Source organism: Desmodus rotundus, chromosome 1 (assembly GCF_022682495.2).
Source record: "Desmodus rotundus isolate HL8 chromosome 1, HLdesRot8A.1, whole genome shotgun sequence".
NCBI lineage: Eukaryota > Metazoa > Chordata > Mammalia > Chiroptera > Phyllostomidae > Desmodus > Desmodus rotundus.
In genome coordinates, this window is record NC_071387.1 from 134024232 (window position 1) to 134047065 (window position 22834).

General features: G+C 39.7%; 1 protein-coding gene across 1 annotated transcript in view; it reads left to right on the forward strand.

The window, feature by feature from the left end:
• Positions 1 to 437: 437 nt before the first annotated feature.
• ERAP2 (endoplasmic reticulum aminopeptidase 2) overlaps positions 438 to 22834 on the forward strand; it is a 38675-nt gene continuing 16278 nt past the window's right edge. The window contains exons 1-10 of the mRNA XM_024563325.4: positions 438 to 477; positions 2368 to 3063; positions 6830 to 6968; positions 10453 to 10587; positions 12352 to 12472; positions 14507 to 14661; positions 18140 to 18253; positions 19129 to 19260; positions 19507 to 19638; positions 21839 to 21907. Coding sequence (XP_024419093.2) covers positions 2507 to 3063; positions 6830 to 6968; positions 10453 to 10587; positions 12352 to 12472; positions 14507 to 14661; positions 18140 to 18253; positions 19129 to 19260; positions 19507 to 19638; positions 21839 to 21907 — 1554 coding nt within the window. The 5' untranslated portion in view covers positions 438 to 477; positions 2368 to 2506. The remainder of the gene's footprint in view (positions 478 to 2367; positions 3064 to 6829; positions 6969 to 10452; positions 10588 to 12351; positions 12473 to 14506; positions 14662 to 18139; positions 18254 to 19128; positions 19261 to 19506; positions 19639 to 21838; positions 21908 to 22834) is intronic.

The window sequence follows — 22834 nt, forward strand, 5'->3', positions numbered from 1 at the left end:
CCCTGATAAAGGCCACAGAGGCTGACTATGAGGTCATTGGTAGGCTTGAAGTTACCTTTTCAAGAGGGGATGCGCAGAGGTCAGATTTCATAGCAATAAGGACATAGCACAGGAATTCAAGATCACGTCTTAAAATAACTTGGCACTAACACACACACGCACAAGCTAGTTCTGAAGGCTTTACACGTGGGCATAGGAGACGGGGAAGATAAAGGCAGCAGCAGCCCAGCCACAGAAAGGCTGGAGGCTACCCTGACCTGCTCGCTATGTTGTGGCTTTTGCTCTGAAGCCGCTCATCAATTTCTTGTGCTTTCTGAACTAAAGTTTCTGTATTAAGCCCCGTTTACACCTACATGACAATGAGCCAGCTAGTGCTACAATCAGGAAGGAAGTAGCAAAGTTCTGAGTCTTACCAAATAGAAAGTGAAAGCAAAAATAAATTCCCCTCCATTCAAATCTGCAACAGCGTGGATTAAGGTAACACATTAACATTTCTCTTAAATCTGCCTTTAAATCAGAATTTTTCAGTGAGACAAACGGCCAGAACTGAAGGTATAAAACTGCAGTATTGAGGAGGTGTTGTAATGGAGGGTGAGACTCTGGGGAAAGGGAGTGGATCTGGCCCCACGGTGTTGGAACATGTGTGCTTAGCGAGGGGACTTGCAACTGACTCACTCTCTTTTAGCCTTTCTCAAACGTCTGTTGCAACACTCGTGTCTCCCATCTCAGGATGGTCTGTTCACGGTAATGCTGTTGAAGGTACAGTGCACTACAATGAAAAAGTGTGTAAGATAAGGGTCAAAGAGCTGTGTTTCTGCCTTGTGTGACTGTCACACTTACTGTGTGACTTTAGAAAAGTCACTCTCCCTCAGTTTCTTCATCTGGAAAGATACTAGCTAGCATTTAAAGTCCTCATCGGTTCTGAAGTGAAAGGCTAAATGAGTAAATATCAAGGCCTTTCTTTCCACTCTTACGGGAAAGTTACATCTTTCTTGGAGTGAGTCTGCTGCAAGTTGGGGCAGATCTCTTCGTAACTTAGGTCAGATAATTCCAGTTATGAAAACCACAGTGATAATTTAATATTAACGTTCATTACACGCTTCCTATATGCTAGTGGCTGTGCTGTGCCAAATTCTTCACACAAGTTATTTAATTTCATCCTCCCATCATGAGGATGGTGTAATTATTACATTATATTACAGGTGAGGAAACTAACGCTCAAAAAATCAGAAAGTTGCCCCAGATCATACAGGCAAAAGTGGCAGAGCTAATATTAGAATCCAGGCACCCTGATTCCCAAACCTACGACCTAACAAATAAGCAATTTCATTTTTAAAGTCATCAGAAATTCAATATAATAGGCCAGTTTTGGTTTTATGTATCAGAGGTTTCCGGAACGTTGAGATTTGGTATCCATAATTTAATACTTGCCTAAAAAATAATTTAACCATTATTTTATTCTTTTTTGTCGTTGTTCTTTTAACAATACCTGTTGATCTGCATGAATATTGTAAATTGGAAAATTGAAGTAATGGTTTAGATAATTACTTCCAAAGAACTTGTTAATGATGAAAAAGAAGAGGAATGGAACACATTCTTGGATTTAAGCTGGAGCAGGGCGGGGGTCAGAACTGACTCACCAATATTAACTATATTGTCCTAATTGTAGATGTGTGGTAGCTTCACCCTTCCAATAAGAATAAACCATCTTAGTTCTATTCACAGAGGCAGTGAATTCAGTTTAATTTGTGTTTTCACAGGTAGCCTGAGATGAAGAGCACCAAAACAATTTTTAAAATAGTCAGCCAGAATATTATAAACTCAAATTTTATTTCCATAGCTTTTGATATATTGGAAATAATCTGAGTATAAACATCTAGCTTGACCTGCATCCTTTATACCAATGCCATAGAATAAAGCCATTTAGATGTGTTATTTATTGAAAGGAGTAAAGTTCAGTGCCATTAATAATAATATCTGGTATCCAAAGAATATATTCTTTGTGACTTAGGGAGGCAAAATGGAGGCACCTGTGCAACTCCCTCTACGTCTCCAGGATACTCTTAGCATGACGCAGCCAACTGTTAGAAACAGTGAGGCACGTGCTCACTGGCCTTCAGCTCGTCGCACGGAAATGCCGAGGGGGTTTGTTCCATGCGATCTTAAGGCAGAGTCCTTTCATTTGAGCTCTAAAAAATTTGTATTTGTATTAACCAGATGAGAGCTCAGTGTCTACTTTATGTTGTAGATATTTGGCCTGATTCTGACAGAGAGCAGGCCTTCCTCATTCACACATATTCTTTTATTTTTAAGGTCTTATTTATGAATTTAAATCTTTTTCTTCATGCTAAATTTTTTTTCTTCTAGGTTAAATCAACTTATTAAAACACTGTTCATATCCTGAGCGACATGAGTGGAGCCAACACAGTGCTATGAAGATCTATGAGATTTAGCCTGGAGAGTGACTCGACTTCTAGGGAATAGATTTAATGTTCATTCTTCTGCAATGGCTAACTCACACAGAAAACTAATATTTAAAATTTACACAGGAATTTATTACACAGCAATTATCCTACCCAAAATATGCTTTTGTTCTCAGTTCTCAGTGCCGTCTAGCGATCAGTTCAACAAGGATGCTGGGGCTTTCCCAGTAGCCACCAACGGGGAACCATTTCCTTGGCGTGAGCTAAGGCTCCCCAGCACGGTCATCCCCCTCCACTATGAGCTTTCTGTCCATCCAAATCTTACCTCCCTGGACTTTGCTGCATCTGAGCAGATTGAAGTCTTAGTCAGAGAGGACACCCAATTTATCATCTTACACAGCAAAGATCTGGAGATCATGAATGTCACCCTTCATTCAGAGGAAGATTTGAGATATAGAAAACCAGGGAAAAGGCTGAATGTTTTGAGTTATCCTGCTCATCAACAAATTGCTCTGCTGGTTCCAGAGAAACTTATGGCTGACCTGAGATACTATGTGGCTATTAACTTTCAGGCCAAGTTAGCTGATGGTTTTGAAGGGTTTTATAAAAGCACGTACAGAACTCTTGGTGGTGAAACAAGGTAAGATGTTGCTCCAGATTTTTACAGTCCTTTGTGATACTTTCCTTATGTGTTACATCTCTTCGCCAGGAGCATGCTTCAGCGGTCATTTATGAAAAGCCCAATACACTGTGGGAAACTAGGAAGAAGGAGAAGCTCTATCATTTCTTAGGGAAATTGCAGTGAAGCTGGGAAGACAGACTGATGAGGCATAAACAGATGGAGGAAGAATAACTGGGAGTAGAGGCCAGTGTGACTGTGATAAGACAGATATGTTTATGTGCTACAGGAAAGGATGGTCAGTACAGAGAGAGCTGACATAGGGAAGGCTCCTCAAAGGAGGTGAGCCTTGATCTGGGACCAGAAGGGAATGTAAGTGAGATTTGGATAGAGAAAGAGGAAACGAAAATATGTAGATTGCCCAGGAAACAGCATGACTCAATCCAGGAGGCAGGAGCAAGTCTGTTTAGAGAACTGAGAAGTACTGTTTATTCAACCAGCTCATGTTTATTGGGTGCATGCCTCATGCCTGGCACTGTTCTAGACTCTGAATGTATAGTGGTGAGATATGGACAAGGTAAATGGTAAGTGTTATGAAGGAAATAAAACAATGTGCTGTAATAGAGAGTAACCGTAGCTGGGGTTTGGGTCTAATTTAGCTGAGTGGTCAGGGAAGTCCTTGTTGAGGAGGTGCATTTAAACAGAGACTGGCAATTTTTTAACAGGACACAGTCATGAGGATGTATTAGGGCAAAGTGTCCTCAGAAAAGAGAGCAGCAAGTACAAAGTCTGTAAGTTGGGAGTGATTGAGAAAAGGCCAGTGTGGCTTAAAGATCATGAGCGAGAGAGAGAAGTAGAGTTGAAAGGGGTCAGATCACTCTTGTAAGGAGTAGGCTTCTACTGCAGTGCAATGGGAAGTCATCAGAGGGTTCTGATCTGATCTATGCTTGTAAAGATCGGATGTATGTTGAGGGTTCATTATAGAGAGGTGTGGGGGAGCTTTGCCCACAGAGCCCCCCGTCAGCCGTGGATGAGAATAAGTCCGCCAAGACATGATCTGCTTGGGGAGAAAAGGTGGCTGATCTCTCAAAGGAGAAGGGCCAAGAGCCTTTTCCTCAATGGGCTTTTATTGGGTTCAGTTTGCACAGGAATACAGGTAAAGCTCATCAATCATTGTCAGGCAGTAAGGATCGAACAATAGATAATGTACAAAGAACTCTGAGGGATTATTCTGACTCAGGGTCAGTTAGCTAAAGGGCTATAAAACTTTGGGAAACAAGCTTATTTCATGCTTGGACCCTTATCAGAAAACTGAGGACATTCTTAGCAAAGCAGGTTACACAGGATTTTATGCATTCTTTCTTAGGCCTGATTGCCCCAGGGAATCTGCCCTTTCCAGCACAGGGCTTCACTGTCCTCTGTCATTGTTTCAGGTTAAAGTCAGGCAGGGGAAGTAAGGCAGCCAAGAGATTAGGAGACTTCTTGCAGACAGAATGAGGACTCAGGCTATGTCAAAACTGAGGGTGAGGGTCCATCACCCCCTTTTTCTATAGCCCCCCGAGTCCTTCCCTGTGGTCTTTTTTCGTGACCATGCCTGTCTTAGGTCATCCCTCCCTTGAGGAATCTTACCCATCATTGGCTAACTAGTCAGGCTCAGGGCCAAGCAGGGTAAAGTAAAGTGGGCAGGGGTGGAGCCTCTGCCAGGGAGATAAGCTTTGTCTCCTTAATGGCCTATTGTCCCAAGGTCTCTGACTCAGCCTTAGCCTTGGGGGTTACAGCTTCTGAAACCTGGCAGGGTAGTTCCCAACAGAGAGGAAAAAGTAGAAGAAGAGTAATCATTTTGGAGGACATTGCAGTAGTTCAGGCAAGAAACGGTGGCTTGGGGCCAGGCTAGTGGTGGTGCCTTATGGAATAAATGATTAAACTTGGCATTGCTTTTGGAGGATAAAACAGACCGAATTTGCAGACATTGTGGTTAGGTGAGGTAGGAGAAAGAGAGGATAATTTGGTTGTTCAGAGCTGGGGTCCATCTGGGAGGGAAAAGGAACCTGGTTTCAGTGCTCTACCACCTTTTATTAGTTGTGTTCAGTTGCCAGTTAGAGGAACCCAAATACAGTGGCTTAACACATAGGGGCTTAATTTTCACTTGAGAAAAGAAGCCCAGGAGTAGGGCAGTTCAGGCTTGCTACAGTGCTTCTCAGTGTTATCCAGGACCCAGACTTCTATCTTTCTGCTCAGCCACCCTTGGCATATATGACTTTCTTCCTACTACAAGATGTTATGTGCACCTTGAGGCATCAAGTCCACATTCCGGGCAGGAAGAAAGGGGATGATGGGGGAGAGAAGAAGGCAAAAAGAAACATTCCAGCTGAGTCTGACTCCTTTTGCAAAGCTTTCCCACCCAGTGACTTCAACTAGGCCACGAGTCATGTGCCTACCAAGTTACAAGGGAGTGTAAGGATACATTGCCTTCCTAAACAAATGTGGATTCTGTTAGAAACTGAAGAAGGGGGATAGACATTAATAGGAAACATTAGCAGCATCTTCTACATACCTCTTCTTCCCTTTTCCACCGTGGGTACTCCCTGCCTCTGGGGGCTCCTACACCCACCACACAGCCCCAGAAGTCCATTTAGGATAGCTCTTCCCCTAGCCCATCTCTTTCCCCCCCCTCTTCGGGAGGCTTTGTCCCCCCACTCCCCCGAACAAATGGAGCCTCAATTCTTAGGGGTCTGTTCTCAGGTCCAGCATAGGACTGGATATAAAACCTATCAACCTCTTTTCACTAAGGCACCATGTGACCTGTGATGGCTTTACTTAATTTTTTTTTCAAGTGACAGGCTCTACTGAGAGGAAATACTTTTTAAGAATATCATTTTGGGAGACATGGGAAAAGTTTTTGCAGTAAGAGCTGGAGGACTTCCAGCATGCCTCCCATAATTAGCTGCAGGCTATATCTGACTCTTGTTATGATTTTCCTGATAGCTTCTCTTTTCCAGCGTGAATTATAGGATTTCAGGCATTATCAGATGATTCGATATAGAGATTTGTCTGCCTCTCACAGTCTGAAGACCAGAGCTGCTTTGCCAGCAAGCAGAGGGAGCTAGAAGTATCTGGGGCCTTAGGTCCCCCGTGGACACCCTTAGCTTGTTGTGGTACAGAAATATGAAAGCCCAGCTCCTTGCCTGCAGTAAGGGAAACTTGAAGGTGGAGCTTCCATTGCAGAGCTCCTGGGAATTGGGCAGGAGCTGGGACCTGGCCTGGCTTCTTCCTCTTCCCTCTCCTGCTTCCCTCATTCCCCTTTCCCCTGGTAGCAAGTTCTTAATAAATCAGTGTCTGCCTCCTGGGAACACATTCTAAGACCCGACCCACAATTATTCATATGTCTGATTGAGATCCCCACAGGTTTAGAGATGATACTGACCTACTAATTTCCTAGTCAGTGTTGACCTCAAATTGACTAGACATGCCTATCTCAGCCAATTACTAGCTAAGGATCATGGTAAGGTCATTCTAAATCTCTGAGCCTCAATATCCTTGTCTGCTGGGAGAACGAAGGGGATTGCGTAAGTAGAGTGCCCAACATGGGCATTATTCATGATTGGCAGCTACTAAACTAAAATTTACCCTTGTTTATTTCAAAAACGGAAGCCTGGATTCTCTAAGATTATAGTTTGAGAAATCAAGTATGTCACCTCCAGGAATGGTAAGCTGTGTTTTGAAGGTACAAATTCATTTCTTTCTTGGTTTCACTTATGTATTCTGGCTGGGGTGTTTCTTTCCACAGGACAATTGCAGTAACAGATTTTGAGCCAACCGAGGCACGAATGGCTTTCCCTTGCTTTGATGAACCATTGTTCAAAGCCAACTTTTCAATCAAAATAAGAAGAGAGAGCAGACACATTGCACTATCCAACATGCCAAAGGTATTGCCACTTTCAGAAATATTGGGGAATTGTTCTCATGTTGAGCCTTTATCTTTGTTGTGTTGCTTTTTAAAATATTTCCATTGTTTTTAAGACTTTACCCATTAATTTGCTTTATGCTGTATATTATTTAATAACCCCAATCCTTCTAGATTTTAACATCATTTTGTTTGGGGCATTGTTATATCAGAAACTTTTAAAAAAACAAAACAAAACAAAATGATTTACCGTTTCTTTGTGTTCATACAGCAACATTGTTCTTTTAGATCAGTGTTACTGGGCCAGAGATGAAGTTCGGAATCACGTAGGACAATACTTTTCTAACTTTAATGTCCACACGAATCATCTGAGGATCTTGTTAAAATTCAGATCCTGATTCAGTCAGATTGGGGTGAGGCCCCACATTCTGTCTTTTTAACAAGCCCCCTGGTGATGGATGCCCCTGCTGCTGGTCCAGGGCCCACACGCGGAGCCTAAGGATCTAGAGACCCCTGCCTTGGCCCCACCCTGAATGGTCTCATCTAGTCTTCTGTGCTGGAATTTAGGAATCCTTGTTCATTTTTTAAGTCCCATAGGTAGCTCTTAAATTTTTTATGAGAATTATTTATCGTGGTTATACACTTTTGTAATGGAAAGAGACCTTTGAACACTTTTATTTGGCTCATATTTGTACTTAAAACGCAGAGACTCTGAAAGACAGAGTGGACCCTGAACTTCATCTGACACTCCTCACTAACGCTGCGTTTGCCATTTGTGTGGTTGAACACAACGTAGAACGTTTCCTCACCACTGCTGGCGAAGTAGGACAGAGGTGTAGGCCCCCTGCCTGCCGCAGCGTGGGGGGGGGGGGGAGCAGCACAGAGAGCAGCTGAGTCATCTGAGCTGCAAGCGGCCCCGCCCCCTTTCCTCTCGGTCCTGAACAGTGACTGGCTTCTGTGGCCGAAGGCGAGAAAGGTGTTGATAAGCTAGATGCTGAATTTCCCAGACTTCTGTTTAACTTGGGAAAAGGTATTTGCTCCGAAATACTGGCAGAGCAGATCGGGGGAAACAGTGACAGCCATCCCTTTAACATCCATTGTATAGTTTTTCCCAGGCCGTAAATGCAGCGATTTAAGTAGCCCTCTCATTTTTCAGGTAAAAATGATCTGCTACCTTAAATCCAACTCTACTCTGCAAAGCATAGTTCCATCTCTTGCCTGGCAGCTTTTTATTAATAGAATTTTTCATATGAATAATCATGGAGGCTAAAGTAAAAATACAGTTCATAAAGCCTTTTAATTAAAGTGTGATGCAAACATAAATTACCATTTTGTTATATTAGAGTTTAAATTTTCTATTTTTAGAAACCTCCAGTAACTTCTCATATTTAAGAAAAATAAGTGAGCACTTTGAAAATATTTTACACAATTCTTGAATCTTTGCATTTCCTCAGTTGACTTGGCCAGTTCTCTGGATCATACTGTTTTCAGCAAATATTGGCTTAACATTCTGCTTCTCATTTATCTGTCCAATCCAGGCTTTCATGGGTATCCAAAAAAAAAAAAAAAGGTGGGGGGAGAACTGAAGTGATGCTATAATCATACTCTCTGGGTAATAATAGTTGCAGCATTTAAGATGCATTATGGACTGGTGGGAAGCAACAACACATACTAAGTTCTCCGTTTGTTTAGTTAAGAATACAAGATTTAGGAGAAATGAGGTGGGCAGCCTAGCACTGGTAGAGACAGCATATCTTTCAGGCATTTCTTTGTGCCCTTCGCTCTTTAAAGGAACACACACCTGCTGGCGACACTTGCTATGCAAATAGTGTCCTGCCAATATTGAGAAAAGAGCTAAATCCTCCTCTAGCAACAAGTTTATACTTGGAGCTTACATTGCCATCCCGGATGGACTTCCCAAACACCCCGCACACTTCCACTTGAGGCAATGTTAATCTCTGTGGATCACTCCAGGTTCCTGCACAAAACTTGGCCTCCGTGGACTACATCTTTACCTGGGTTCAAAAATCAGAGGGAATGCCCATCTGTCTCCCAAACATCTTCGCCACCAGTTGTCTAGTGTCACAAACTCTCACTTTCCCCATAGTACCACAGTCTCTCACCCCTCACCCCTCCTCACATCGGACTAAACGGGTTTGCTGCCGAGTTCGGTCAGAAGACTACAACCCTTGTCTTCTCCCTGGTCCCCACCATAACCCTCCCTTCTGCTAGGAGTGTGCACCCATAGAACTCTGGTTGAATCAGACTCATAAAAAAAGAGATCATTGTTGGACAAATTAATTTTCCCTGTATAAACTGCTTTCTTGGAATATTTGGTCAGTGTCTTCTGCTTTATTGGAACTTCAGAATTGAATTTGTTGGTAGAAATCTGTAGAATTAAATTCTGTAGAATAGCAGAAACATTTGTCATTGAAGTAGGCTAGGCAGTTTATGGAAATATTTCAAGCTATTGTCTCTTGCCAAAACAAACTGCAATCTTAACCAAACACATAAAACATGCTCAGTAAGCCCTGGGTAGCACAGCCACCAGCCTGACACCTCGAAAAGGCGGGGAGGGGGTGAAGGGCAGGAGAGCAAATTAGCCCAAGAGTTATTACCAATTTGAAGAAAGTGGTATTTTCAGGTTACTGAATCTGATCCACTCGGTATTTAGGAGTGTTGTACTGGAGATCATCTCTGGGACAAGCTCGCCAGAGCAAATAAAGATAGAATTCAGTAATTATTCAGTGAATTTGACAGCTGCAGCTGAGAAGTCTGTAGGCCTAAAACTTGTGCTTCATCAGTACATGGGAAGAAGCTTAAATTACTAATGACCTCCTTGGCCTGACTCCTTTCGCTGGGCAATCAATAAGACAAAGATAAAAATAAGACGATGACGAAAGCTGTCACCCAGCGAGTGTCACACAGCAAGTGAGAGAATGAGCAATGTCTTTGGAGTCACAAGGTCACATCTACATTTTAGTCTTGCTGTGGAACTTGCCGTGTGATCTTGGGCAGTCGGTTAACATTTCTGAGACTCTGTTTCTTCACCTGTGAAATAACACCTACCTCACACAGTAATGCAAAGCACCCAGCACAGTTTTCCTCCCTTTCCTTCTGCAACAGAGATTTATTTGTTATATAACAAAGGGAAAGGGGTCATTCTTTCGGACTTTTCCTTAGAAGTGCAGAACTTAAAATTAATGCCAATTTGGAGATTACTGCATTTCAAGAAAGTGGGAGCATCTAAGATATTTTTATGCTTTCAAGCAACAAAATAAGATTGATATATACTTTGGGATTCCAAAAATGGTGCATTGTGTCCAGGGGTAAGAAAAATAAAGGGAGGCAAGGCCACAGAATGCTATGAGAGGCCTCTGATCTCCTGTAAGGGCATCCCGTGTCCTTCAGAGTGCCGGGCTCTGCTCTGCCTTACCTGGCTTTAGTCATAGGCACTGCTGTAAACTACTCCAGTTTTCAAACACTGATTCCATTCCTTCCTGCAGGTTAAGACAATTGAACTTGAAGGAGGCCTCTTGGAAGATCATTTTGAAACTACTGTAAAAATGAGTACATACCTTGTAGCCTACGTAGTTTGTGATTTCCAGTCTGTGAGTGGGACAACCTCATCAGGGGTCAAGGTGAGATTGGGAGCCAATTTCATACACATCACAAAGTCGGGCGATGAGCTTTTATTTCTTAAGCTTTTTTTATTATCAAAATATCATGCTTATTTTACAAACTACATATAGATAAAAAATAAAATAACCCCAATAATCCCATAACCCCAATACCAGAATATAACTTCTGATAATATTAGTGTACACCTTCCCACTGTTTTCTGTGTGTATGTCAGTATATGAGAGTATATACAGTAACAGTATACATGCACACTATTGGCAAAATAATAATATGGCTGTGTTCACTCAATGTTCACCATAATATGTGATAAAAATGGAATGCAATGGAATATTTTTCTGCAATACTATATTAGTAATTATTTAGTACTATACTGCGAGAGGTACCCTAAGGATTTTGTAATCGGCACCTTATTTCAGGACATTCACATTGTTTCTGATTTTTTTCCTCAGTGAAAAGAGGTCTTCATAATTTTGAGAGTCTTCATTGTGTGCAAAATTTATAATATCCAATAATTACTTTACAAACTTTTGCAAATATCAGTAGAGACATTAAAAATAAAAATGAACTCCGTACTCCGAGGAACCAAATGATCAACATAAAAGTATATTTAAAGAACCATAAAATAATGCTTATGAAAATAGCTATAAAATGGCTATTGCAATTTATGTACATATTGTACCTACATGTATGTGGAGATATATATATATCATGGCGTCTCTGCATGGAGGTCTGGATGTGCTTAGCTATAGATATGTGAGGTCAATGACAGTTTACTTCAGAGGACAGGCTGCTGTCCGCTTCCTTGGGCTCATACCCCCGGTCTATAGGATTCCATGTGGGGTACTTGGAGCAAGTTACTTAGTCTCCATGAAGATAACAGCTACCTCATAATGCTATTGTTGAGAGGATTTAGATTTACATGTAAACTTTTAACACAGTGCCTGGTAAATCCATCAAGACTTGGTGGCCATTAATGTATCCTTCCTATAAAAGTTCTGAAGAACTTTAGTTAATTCAGAGCATGAAAGCAGATAATGAAATTAAATTAGCACTGTACTTGAAACCCAAGAAAATTAAAATCTAACTTTATTTTTTCTACTTGATTAAGGAGAGACAGTGAACATATTTGGACATTTTTTAGTTTAGAGTAAACTACACCAGGAAAGGGGCAGGGGAACATGGATCCAATAAGTTCTTGAAGGCCTTCCCATCTCATAAAACTATGTTTTATTGGATTGTGCTAGTAGTCATAATTTTGGAAGGGTAGTTTTCAGGTGTACATAATGCTGATGAGCTCAAGTGGACTCTCATGATATAATTGATTCATGTATTGTAGCTTGAAATTTACAATTAATACCTAGCAGGGGTGTCCAACCTTTTGGCATCTCTGGGCCACACATTAAATACATTGTGACATGTAATGACAAAAAATCCTATAATGTTTAAAGTAAATCTACGATTTTGTGTCGGGCCGCAATCGTAGCCATCCTGAGGTGCATGTGGCCTGTGAGCCGCAGGTTGGACACCGCTGACTAGGGAATAGATTGTAACGGAAGATGCAGGGTTGTTTAAAACTTTCATGAGTGGCTTTGCTTTAATACTTTACAGAACATCTTACCCCTTATTGACAACATGCTTTAGTAGTATCTCAATAATTTCTCGAAAAATGTAGTCTGCCTTTCTTTGGGTGAGGGTTGCTAGGAACGGTATTGTGCCAAGGAGCTGTCATTCAAAGACCAGTTTTTCTGATCAACATTTCACAGGTGTCCATCTACGCATCCCCAGAGAAATGGAGGCAAACACACTATGCTTTGGAAGCATCACTGAAGCTGCTCGACTTTTATGAAAATTACTTTGATATCAACTATCCATTCCCCAAACTGGGTAGGGACAAAGTCCATGTCATTGCCTTTATTTTTGCTTATATGATTTGCTTTAATTTTTTTTCCTTTTATATGTGATTTAAATGAGCACTGAAGAGGTTCACTTAGCCCAGGAAGCAGTAATTTGTACTTCAGAGATGATTCTTGAGTGTTGAAAATAAGGTATTTATAGAAGCCCACATGGTGTGAATGATTTTTATTCATTTATTGGATTTAGTATTAAAATTGCTGCATTGCATAATAGGATTAATTGGATGACTTTTCTGGAGCACATTTTTTTTATATACCATATTTGTACCAGACCAGCAATGTTTTGTAAAAGTTGCCAAAAAGTTTATGTAAGAAGCTGAAAATTGTCCCTCCACCTGTTAGTGCAATTGAGGTTGAAAGATAAGAAAGACTGTGGCAAGGATTTTAAAAAGATTTGAAGAAAATAGATCATTCGAATATGGTATAGATCTTTATATTAAAAAACATATAGTCTATCTTGGTTTTAATTTTCTATCTTAAAAATAAAGCTTGGGATTTTTGTAATGTTGCAGAAAATATAAAAACTATGACTTAATTTTATAACTTATATAGATTACTTTTTAAGAGTTTCTGACAGTGACAAAATATTTGTTTTCCTCTGGGACATTAGGAAATACTCATCATATCCTTCTTGCCCTTTCCCCCAACCTCCGTGCAATTTTTTTTTTTTTTGCAGAAGGTAAAAGGAAACTTTAAAAGATATCAAGAGCTTATTTCTATAGTTCCTGATTGTTACTGTATTATTAAAATGCTGGTTTTATATACTCCTTAGCATAGATATACTAAATTCAGTTTACCCACAATTCACTGCTGTCTATGTCAAAAGTCAAGGAAAGATCAAATAACAGCCACCAACAAAATGCATCCTTGAGGAGTATATGAAATGTGTTTTTAAAGTAACTGAAAATAAGGATGAAGTTTAAGGAAAAAAATAGAGCAGATGAGTGTCTCTAATGGCTTTGAGAAATAATCCAACTAATAGAAAATCATCAGTGCAATTTAGAAAAGGAGACATTCCCACACTGAAGTGCTAATGAATACTAATCTTTATTAGTGCCAATTTAGTTTTTTGTTATAAGTATTTGTTTTACACATTGGAATTAACCAGTACTAGTCCCAGACAATGCAATTATAAGCCAAGTAGCATGGTTCATTACAAACTTAAAAAAAAAAATTTGCCTTCCTGTTTAGCCAAAGGTACTTCTTCCAAAATGGCCTGGAAGAATTAAAAAAAATTCAAAGTTAAATATTAGCCAGAAATTTTAATTTCCTAACCTACTTGAAGTCACTGGCAAAGGATGTACAGACACACACACATACATGGATACAAGTTAACATACATTATACCCGAGTTTTTGAAAGATGATAAAGTTTTACCACCCCACCCAAGACTTAGTTAAGAGGTAGAGGAAATATCAATGTTGAAAGGAAATTGAGGTAAAAAAGAATTGATGCTCACAGCTTTTTTCCTCCATGCCTTAAAAGACATTTGCTCATATGAGAGGCCATATGTGCCTGAAATGTTATTTGCAATATTGACTATAGAGATTGTTCCGAAAAGATGTTCTCCTGAAATTAAAATCCTTTAACTTTCTATTTTTGTAGAAATTGAGGTTATTGTATGTTTTGATGAATCTCAAACATATTAAAAATTATTTGACATCTTTTATTTTCATAGTTTTCAGTATACTAAATAATTTTCTTAGCATGAATGCATTCATAGTATTTTCAGAATCTAGCACTTTTTGAAAAAAAATATGGTTAAATGTCAATAGGTTACATCAGCTACAACCCAAGCTGTACTGATAGAATATATTCTGTTTGACATGAGTGCTGACTATGTTTAATGCAAATATAAGACACCATGTCAATTTTAAGATACTCTGGATGTTTTTAGAAAGTCTGCTAAATACACTGCAAGGATCATAATGTATTTGAGGAAGAAGCAAATCCCACGCTGGCGTGGAAGCCATAATGATCAAGTGTGATTGTTCTTATGTTTTAGATCTAATTGCCATTCCTGACTTTGAATCTGGAGCCATGGAAAATTGGGGCCTCATCACATATAGAGAGACGTCACTGCTCTTTGATCCCAAGACGTCTTCCGCTTCGGATAAACTGTGGGTCACCACAGTCATCGCCCATGAACTAGCACACCAGGTACTTGGTACTCATGACACCTTCTGAGTGTCAGTCCACAAGAGCATTATACTGAACACCACCAATATTTCCGAAAAAACATAGAATTATTATACAGGGTCCAGCACAAATAATGCCCCTTTTTATTACAAAATCTTTTATTACAAAATCATAAGCATGTAATTCTATAATATAACAACATCACACTCAAGCACACCATATGACATTTTAGGTGAAATATTCAAATTAAGAATATAAATTATTGCATCCACATTATTACCCTACTAACCTCACTCAAGCAGTCCTTACTTCTGCCAGACCCTGTGTATCAGTTTATGTCTAGAGGGGACCCTATGGATTACCAAACCAAGCACAGTATGCCAAGTAGCAGAAGGCTCCAGCTCTAGACTATGGGACTCATACAGGAATTTTATCAGAGGGGAACTGGTGACTATATTCTCTAAAACCCGTCAAGGTAAAGTCTTCAAATGTGTTTTAGAAAAGAAGGGTGGGAACTATGCAGGTACAGAAAACACAGAATTGGAAGCCCTAAAGAAGGGATTTCCATTACACATATTTATTCTTATACCCCTTAGTACTGTAACCTTCCAATCTAGGGCAAAATTAATCTCCTTTTGGTTGGGACCTATGAATACTTGGCCATAATGAAGTACCTCAAGTCTGAGTACTCACAGGCTGCTGCCCCTGGACCCATTACCTAACTCTCTAAACTTCAGTGTCCTCATCTACATAATTAAGTTAAGAACAGCTCCTGCTTCTTGAAATTGTTGTGAGGTTTACAGGTTAGTATCTGTTCCTGTCATATCGTAGGCACTCAATAAGTGTTAGTTATTAATGACGACAATGACCAACACCACTGCTACCATTTCTTACAGAATAAGATTTCCAAGGCCCACCTATCAACTCTGTCTTACATACAGATATGCAACAATAAAACTAGCACTATATATATCAGAGATTATTTCTACTTCACTTCATTTCTGAAAATCCCAGCAACACAGTGAATTATTAAGGGCCCTCGAAATGCTAGCATGTCAATGTAGAGCCTGCTAATGGCTCTTATTTTTAAGTTTTAACTTTATCTTTTATCATCACAATAATAATAAGTCTTGTTTTTGTTTTTTTAATTAGTGAACTAAGTACCCAATTACTTAGAAGTCATACTCAGCACTTTACTAAGAGAACATGTGGGTGGCTTTCTCTTATTTAAAATCTCCCCACTGGGCTATCTTAGGGATTTTGATTATTAGTCACTGGTAACTCTAAAGCACTTAACTTAATCTAGGGATTTCTAATCTTTCTATCCAGTGTTTGTAGGGAAATAGTCAGTGAGCTCTACCTCTAAATCTCCAGGATCCCTCTGTGTCTTCCTTTAATAGCTTCCCTTTTGTGGACGTGCAGAGGGTGGGGCTGGAGCAGCAGGCTGCATTGGGATTTTTGCCTTGCCTCTTTTGTCTCCATAGGACAAAGGCACTCCTCTGTATAAAACCCTAGCAGACTCTCAATGCCAACTGGGTGCACCAGGGGTCCACAGGAGGGCATACAAACCCCCCATGACACAGCCTCTCTCCATCTCTGCAGCCTCATCTCTTACTGACACCCTAAGCTTTATCCATCCCAGACCACTGCCATTTCCCGAACATGCCAGGTTATGTTGCTCCTCCAAGATTTTGCTTCTACTGTGCCTAGAGCATACACCTCTCTCAACATACCTGAGGACCATTGCAAGACCCAGGGAATCAGTCATTCCTAACTAATCAACACACTCTCTAAGGAGAAGTGATTCCTTCCTCCTGGAATCCTCTCTGTCCCTTGTTCGGATATTGATCACGGCACCAGTAACGCTTTATGGCATTTATGTCTACTTGTTGACCTCCATCGTCTGTATTGAGGCAGAGGCTGTACTATATACATGTACATTTCTAGCATATGGCATGGTACCAGGAACGTAGGTTCTCAATAGATAGTCATTGCACAAATGAATAAACAAACCACTCTTGCTGCCTGGAAAACTGATCAGAATTAGCTCAACCTGTGTTTTTCACGTTCATCACTTCTCATACTGAGGAAACAACTCCTGTCCCTTCTCACAGGTGCCCTTGGGAAGACTGGTGCCCACTTGCAAAATGATCTGAGGGTCATCAAAAAACGAATAGACTCAAACATTTTCTAAAAGCTACAGACATAGTTATTCTGTTCTACTCGTATAACTGTAACAAGGTTCTTCTGAATCTTAAAATCTTCATTTCCCATCCTGGAGATTGCAGTCATCAAAGAGATAAACTAGATGAACTATATTGGGCATATAGTCTAAATAAATAAGTGAATTATAAAATTACATGAAAAATAGTAGTATTTAAAACTGGCGTTACAGATCAAATATAGATAAATTTCTATTTAGATTATCCTTTATTCATCCTTTTTATTTTATGTAAGTATAGTTAAAGCCTCAGACATTTATTCACTTTCGCGGCCAAGTTAATTCCTGGAAGTGTCAAGACAGAGATTAACAACAAAATGTGCTCATCAGTAATATTATGTAACAGTCTGAAAGTCCTCAATGAATTCTTGTGCTTCTCTTAAGTACCTGCTACTGAATGTAAAGAGGTAACTTCAGCAAGGGTAGTTTGGCTTATATTTCCCCTTACGCCATCACCATACATCAAAGGTAAGCTGCGATTATAGTTGTTGTGCAAGAAAGGACCCCCCCCCAAATGTTTTCTTTTCTCCCAGAATGTTAATTCTAATAGCTAGGAAGTACTCGGAGGATAAAATGGAAATTGGAGAGCTGTGGGCGATGGGAACACAAAGGAAAAGTGAAACAAGCCAAAGAGCAGTGGTAAGACCCGAAGTCAGGGAACGCAGAACGATTTCCAACTGGTGTGCCACAGGAAATTTTTTTTTAAATCCTCACCCGAGGATATGTTTATAGAGTTTTTGAGACAGAGGAAGAGAACGAGAAAGAGAGAGACATCGATCAGTTGCCTCCTTTATGCACCTGACGGAGGATCCACCCACAACCTTTTGTTTTAAGGGACGATGCTCCAACAAACTGAGCTACCTGGCCAGGGCTGCCAGAATTTTTAAAACACACACTACTACCTCGCTATTCAGTCAGGAGAACTGATTTCTTTTCCCTTAGATTGTCGGAAAAAAATGACAACAGCCAACACAACAATAACTGTCTGGTGTGAATGAATCAAAATTACACCTATTATTTTTTTGTCAGATCGACAAAAATTATAATATATTTTTTGGTATGCCTCAGAACTTTAGTAATTATTTTATGTGTGCCATGAGATGAAAGAGGTTGAAAATCACTACAATAGAAGGAATTGTCTGGAGAGAAAAGAGTAGCAAACATATGGAGGAAAGGCCTTAATTACTAAAGGAAGTTAGTGTCCATTGCATTTTTGCTACAGTTAACAGTTTTCTATATTTTTTAATTTTTTGATAACATTGAGTGTTTATCTCCTAGTGGTTTGGCAACCTGGTTACAATGGAATGGTGGAATGATATTTGGCTCAATGAGGGTTTTGCAAGATACATGGAACTTGTCTCCGTTACTGCTACATATCCAGAGCTGCAATTTGTGAGTGCACAGTTATGTATGCCCTACCATATGCCCTAAGGAATCACCAATTTACTGTTGACATTTTTAGAGAATGCTAAAGAGAAAACAATATATAGCATGGCATTTTTGAGACTGTGCTGTTTTCTTTGATATACAAAGCAAATTGTATTAGTTTGCTAGGCCTGCCAAGATACCATACCAGACTGGGCAACTTAAACAACAGAAATTTACTTTCTCATATTTCTGGAGAGGCTAGAAGTTCGAGATCAATGTGCTGGCAGGTTTGCTCTAGAATTACAAAGGGCCTATTATTCATTTCCCCAAAATGTGTAAGAAGATTTCTTCAAACATGGATTATTATAGGCAAAAGAGGGTCTGAACACCACATCAAGGTGGTTAATAAAGGTTAAGTGGCTCTTTTGGGTAGGCATTTGGTTCGGTGTGATATAGAGAGACATGGATTCAGAGGTAGTGCCTTCTTATTTGCTATATGCTGAACCTGTGTATTAGCCCAAAGCTTCCCATATTCTCACATGTAAAATGCATATAATGCATCTCCCACGCGGGGTGTTAGAAGGATAGCAGATGATGGGTGTGAGGTCCTGGCACACGGCAAGTGTTTACTAAACGGGAACCATTAGTTTCAGTTCTGTACCCAAAGGCGTGGCAGCTGGTAAACATCTATGACATATCGGAGGGAATGTTGGGTTTACACCTCTATGAAGTAGAGAATTGGTGAAAGGGCAGTATACAAGGGGAAAGAAACTTATGATGACCTGTGAGCAATTCTGACAGAATACTCACTTTTCAGACTATATTTGTAAACTTAACACGTGTTTTATTGCTTTGAGAGTGTCAAACTGAAATTGAAAAAGTTGTTCTCTCCTGTTTAGGATGACTATTTTTTGGAAGTGTGCTTTGAGGTAATTAAAAAAGATTCATTAAATTCATCCCGTCCTATCTCCAATCAAGCGGAAACTCCTACTCAAATACAGGAAATGTTTGACATGGTTTCCTACAACAAGGTAGGAGATGCTGCGGGCGGCGCTCTCAGGAGCCATGTCAGGAGGCTTGTCCAACCAGCAGGTTGAGCTGGTGCAGCCAGGTTCCTGTCACTGTTTCACTTTTTACTTTTCTTGCTGTTCACTTTTCAGACATTATACATTTTCTATAAAATTAAGCTTCCTTTAAAAACATATCATACTACCCTTTCCCTTATATATTCTTTTTCTTTGCTTTCTTCTTTTTTTTGTTGTTTTTTTTTTTTTTAGGGAGCTTGTATTTTGAATATGCTCAAGGATTTCCTAAGTGAGGAGAAATTTCGGAAAGGAGTTATTCACTACTTGAAGAAGTTCAGCTACAGAAATGCTAAGAATGATGATTTGTGGCACAGTCTGTCCAATGTAAGTCACGCTGGGTTAGGGTGAGACTGTTGTTAAGCCTATCAAGTGACAGGCTAATCATGAAGGTTTGTAAATAGTTTTATTTTCTATCAACAAATATTTATTCCACTTGTCACACTACCAGGGTCCTTAGAAGGTACCACCTTCCCCTTTCTTCTGGCTCCATGCTAAACCAGGATGCCACACTGGGTTGATCATAGAGGTTTATACTTGACTTCCTTCTCTTTGGTTTCCCTTGTGTTGTAAAGCCTACACTTTTATCCTCCTATTTTCCAAAATCTGTAATGACTTTGTAATTCCTATTATGTAATACCTAATCTTCTCAGTCCCAATTTTCAGGTTGAGCTCTGCTGTTCAGTCTGTCTGTGGTGAATGTGTAGCGGGTGTAGGGGAATTAAAAGAGAAATTTGGCCAACAGTAAGAGGATTTTTCAAAGCCAACTGTGAATACTGCTATGTTAATATTTGTCACATTATGCTTATAACCACATCAGGAAAGCAAGGTAGGCATTATTACCCCATTTTTATGATGGGAAAACTAATACTAAAGAAGAGATTTGCTCAAGATCATATAGTAACTGAGTGTTAAAGTCAGTACTTAAAATCTGTTTTCTGACTCTAAATCCAGTATTCATTCTTTCAATTACTTCACAGCTTCTTCCTTGTTATCAGGAAAGTCTCTCATTTAACTTTCACCTAAAGGTCCTATATTCTAGTTAACCCCCTTCTGATGCCAAATGAAACTGGTAAGAAAATGATAAATTCCTGAAAATGTATTACTCAGCACTGTGTCCCATAATGTCAATTCTAATACATGTCAATAGCAACTTGGAAATCAAAGAATTCTTTGTTTTATTTTCCATAAAACCATTTAATAGCACTTTAGAGCTTTAGAGAGTATTAACTCCTGGTTATTTAAGTGTCGATTGCCAAGCTGGTGATTTTCTTAGGTCTTATGCCAATTCTGAATTCAAAATTTATTGTGCATTCATTTTGCAGGGATGGACAAAAGTAGGTTTAGAGTTGTTTGTGTAAAAAAAGACATGAAAGTTATGGTTCTTACAATAACTTTATTAACTCAAAAGAATGACACAATTAACCTACTTTTGCCTACCCCTGCGTGCTACTGTGGAAGTCATTGGGAATAGCCCTTGTAAGCCAAGGTGTTTTCCCTAACGTCAAGAAATTTATGATATGATAGGAGAGAGTTGATGCTAGACACAGTTGCCTAAATGCTAAATAGAGGCATGAGTAACATGCAGAATAAAACAATAAAGTAAAACGTTTCCCAGGGGAAAGGACATATTGGGTTGGCAAAAATGTCCATTTAGTTTTTCCATAAAATAAAAATACACATTTTTCATTTTCACCAATAACTTTATTGATTTGGATATTTTGAGTATGTTGGCTATCTCCCACATGGTATAACATTGATTGTTCTCAATTAATGTCTTGATCTGATCACTATCAAGTTCCACTGGTCTACCTGACCACAGAGCACCATCCAGCGAGAAATCCTCAGCACAAAACTTTGCAAACCACTTTTGACATGTTTGATCAGTCACAGAACTTTCTCCATACACTGCACAAGCTTTTTTTTGTGTGTTTCAGTTGTGTTTTTACCTTTCTTGAAATATTAAAGCATAATATGCCAAAAATATTGCATATCTTTTCCATCTTCAATATTAGAATAGCTACACAAAAATTCACCAATTTTGATAAGTTTTTTAAATGCACACTGATATGACAGCTGTCACAATACAATCTAACAAAATTGTTTCAAATGAAGTTAAAGACAACTAAGTGCTACTAAAGCCATCTTATGGAAAAAAACTAACAAACTTTTTGACCAACCCAATAAATGAGAGAAAAATTCAAGAAACTGATTCAACCCTAAAACAGCTAACCCACCACACTGAATTTCTTTGCCAAACTTTAAATATACACATATATATAAATATAATTCACTTAAACATAATAAAAAGCATAGCAATTTATGAAGGAACTTTTGTATATTTCCTATGGTCACTGAGAAGATGCCCCTTTTTTTCATTTCATGAATTGCTATGTTCGTTTTCATGTCTCGATGAATTAAGTTTTCACATAGCTATGCCAATAAACATCTGCACTCGTGTCTAACATGCATATTCAGTCAACCATCAGTGCCCAAATGGCAATGCTCTTCTTTTCTTGTTTTATAGAGTTGTGTAGAAGGTGATTTCACATCTGGTGGATTTTGTTATTCTGATTCCAAGAGGACAAGCAGCACAGTAAGTATAAAGAGACCAGCGGAGCAGAAGAGATCTGGCCCCTCACCCGACTGGCGTGAGTGTGTAGAATAACCCAACTGTCCCTTTAAATAACTGGAGGGGAAGAGAGACTCCAGAATTTTCCTTGAAACAAAGCTGACTGAAGAAGGAATGTTCAGGCCATTTAGGGGGATGATGCTGTTACTACTATATTTTTGTTGTTGCAAGTCAGCTTTTCCACAAGCCCACTGCTAGCTAAAAATATCTTCGCTCCAAATTCCTCTGAGTGGTGACTGCTGCAGGGGCATCCTCTAGACTCTGAGCAATGCCAAAGCAGTGTTAGGATAGGAAACAGAGCGAATGGCCTTTCTTTCTTGAGGCCCTGTCTTTTGTTTACTTCTGGGGAGTTACTAGAGTACTGTAGGAGAGAGAAAATAAAGTCATAATGGGGACAATAAAGGCAAGCTTTTTAGAAAAGAGTCATGGCAATCCCATAAATTATGCTTTCTAAAGGAAGACTCAGCATCACCCAGTGATCAGAAATGCCTCCTAGAAGCCTGGAAGCTAGAGGTTTTGTTCTGCATTTAATATACCTTTATTGATAGATTGTTCTGTTGCAATATTTAAGGCTTCCCTTAAAGACAGCCAGTTCTCTCCTAAGCCATCTGCCCTGGATTCCACCATTATTAAATGGAGAGGTGTTTCTTTTCTTTTGAAAGGGAACAGGAGGAAGGCTCCAGCCTCAAGCCCTTCGTCTTGGCTTTTCCTGCCAAGCGTTAACCCTCAAGCTCCCACATACATCCCTCCTTCGGGTAACTTGCAGAGCAGCCCCGTCCAGTTCCTGCATTGCTCTGCCCAGACTGCAGCCTGAGTCCGCCCCTCCTCCCTGCGCCTTTTTTTCTGGCGTTCCAGAAGCCCTGAGTTTCTCAGCTCTGTTTTCTTTCCCCT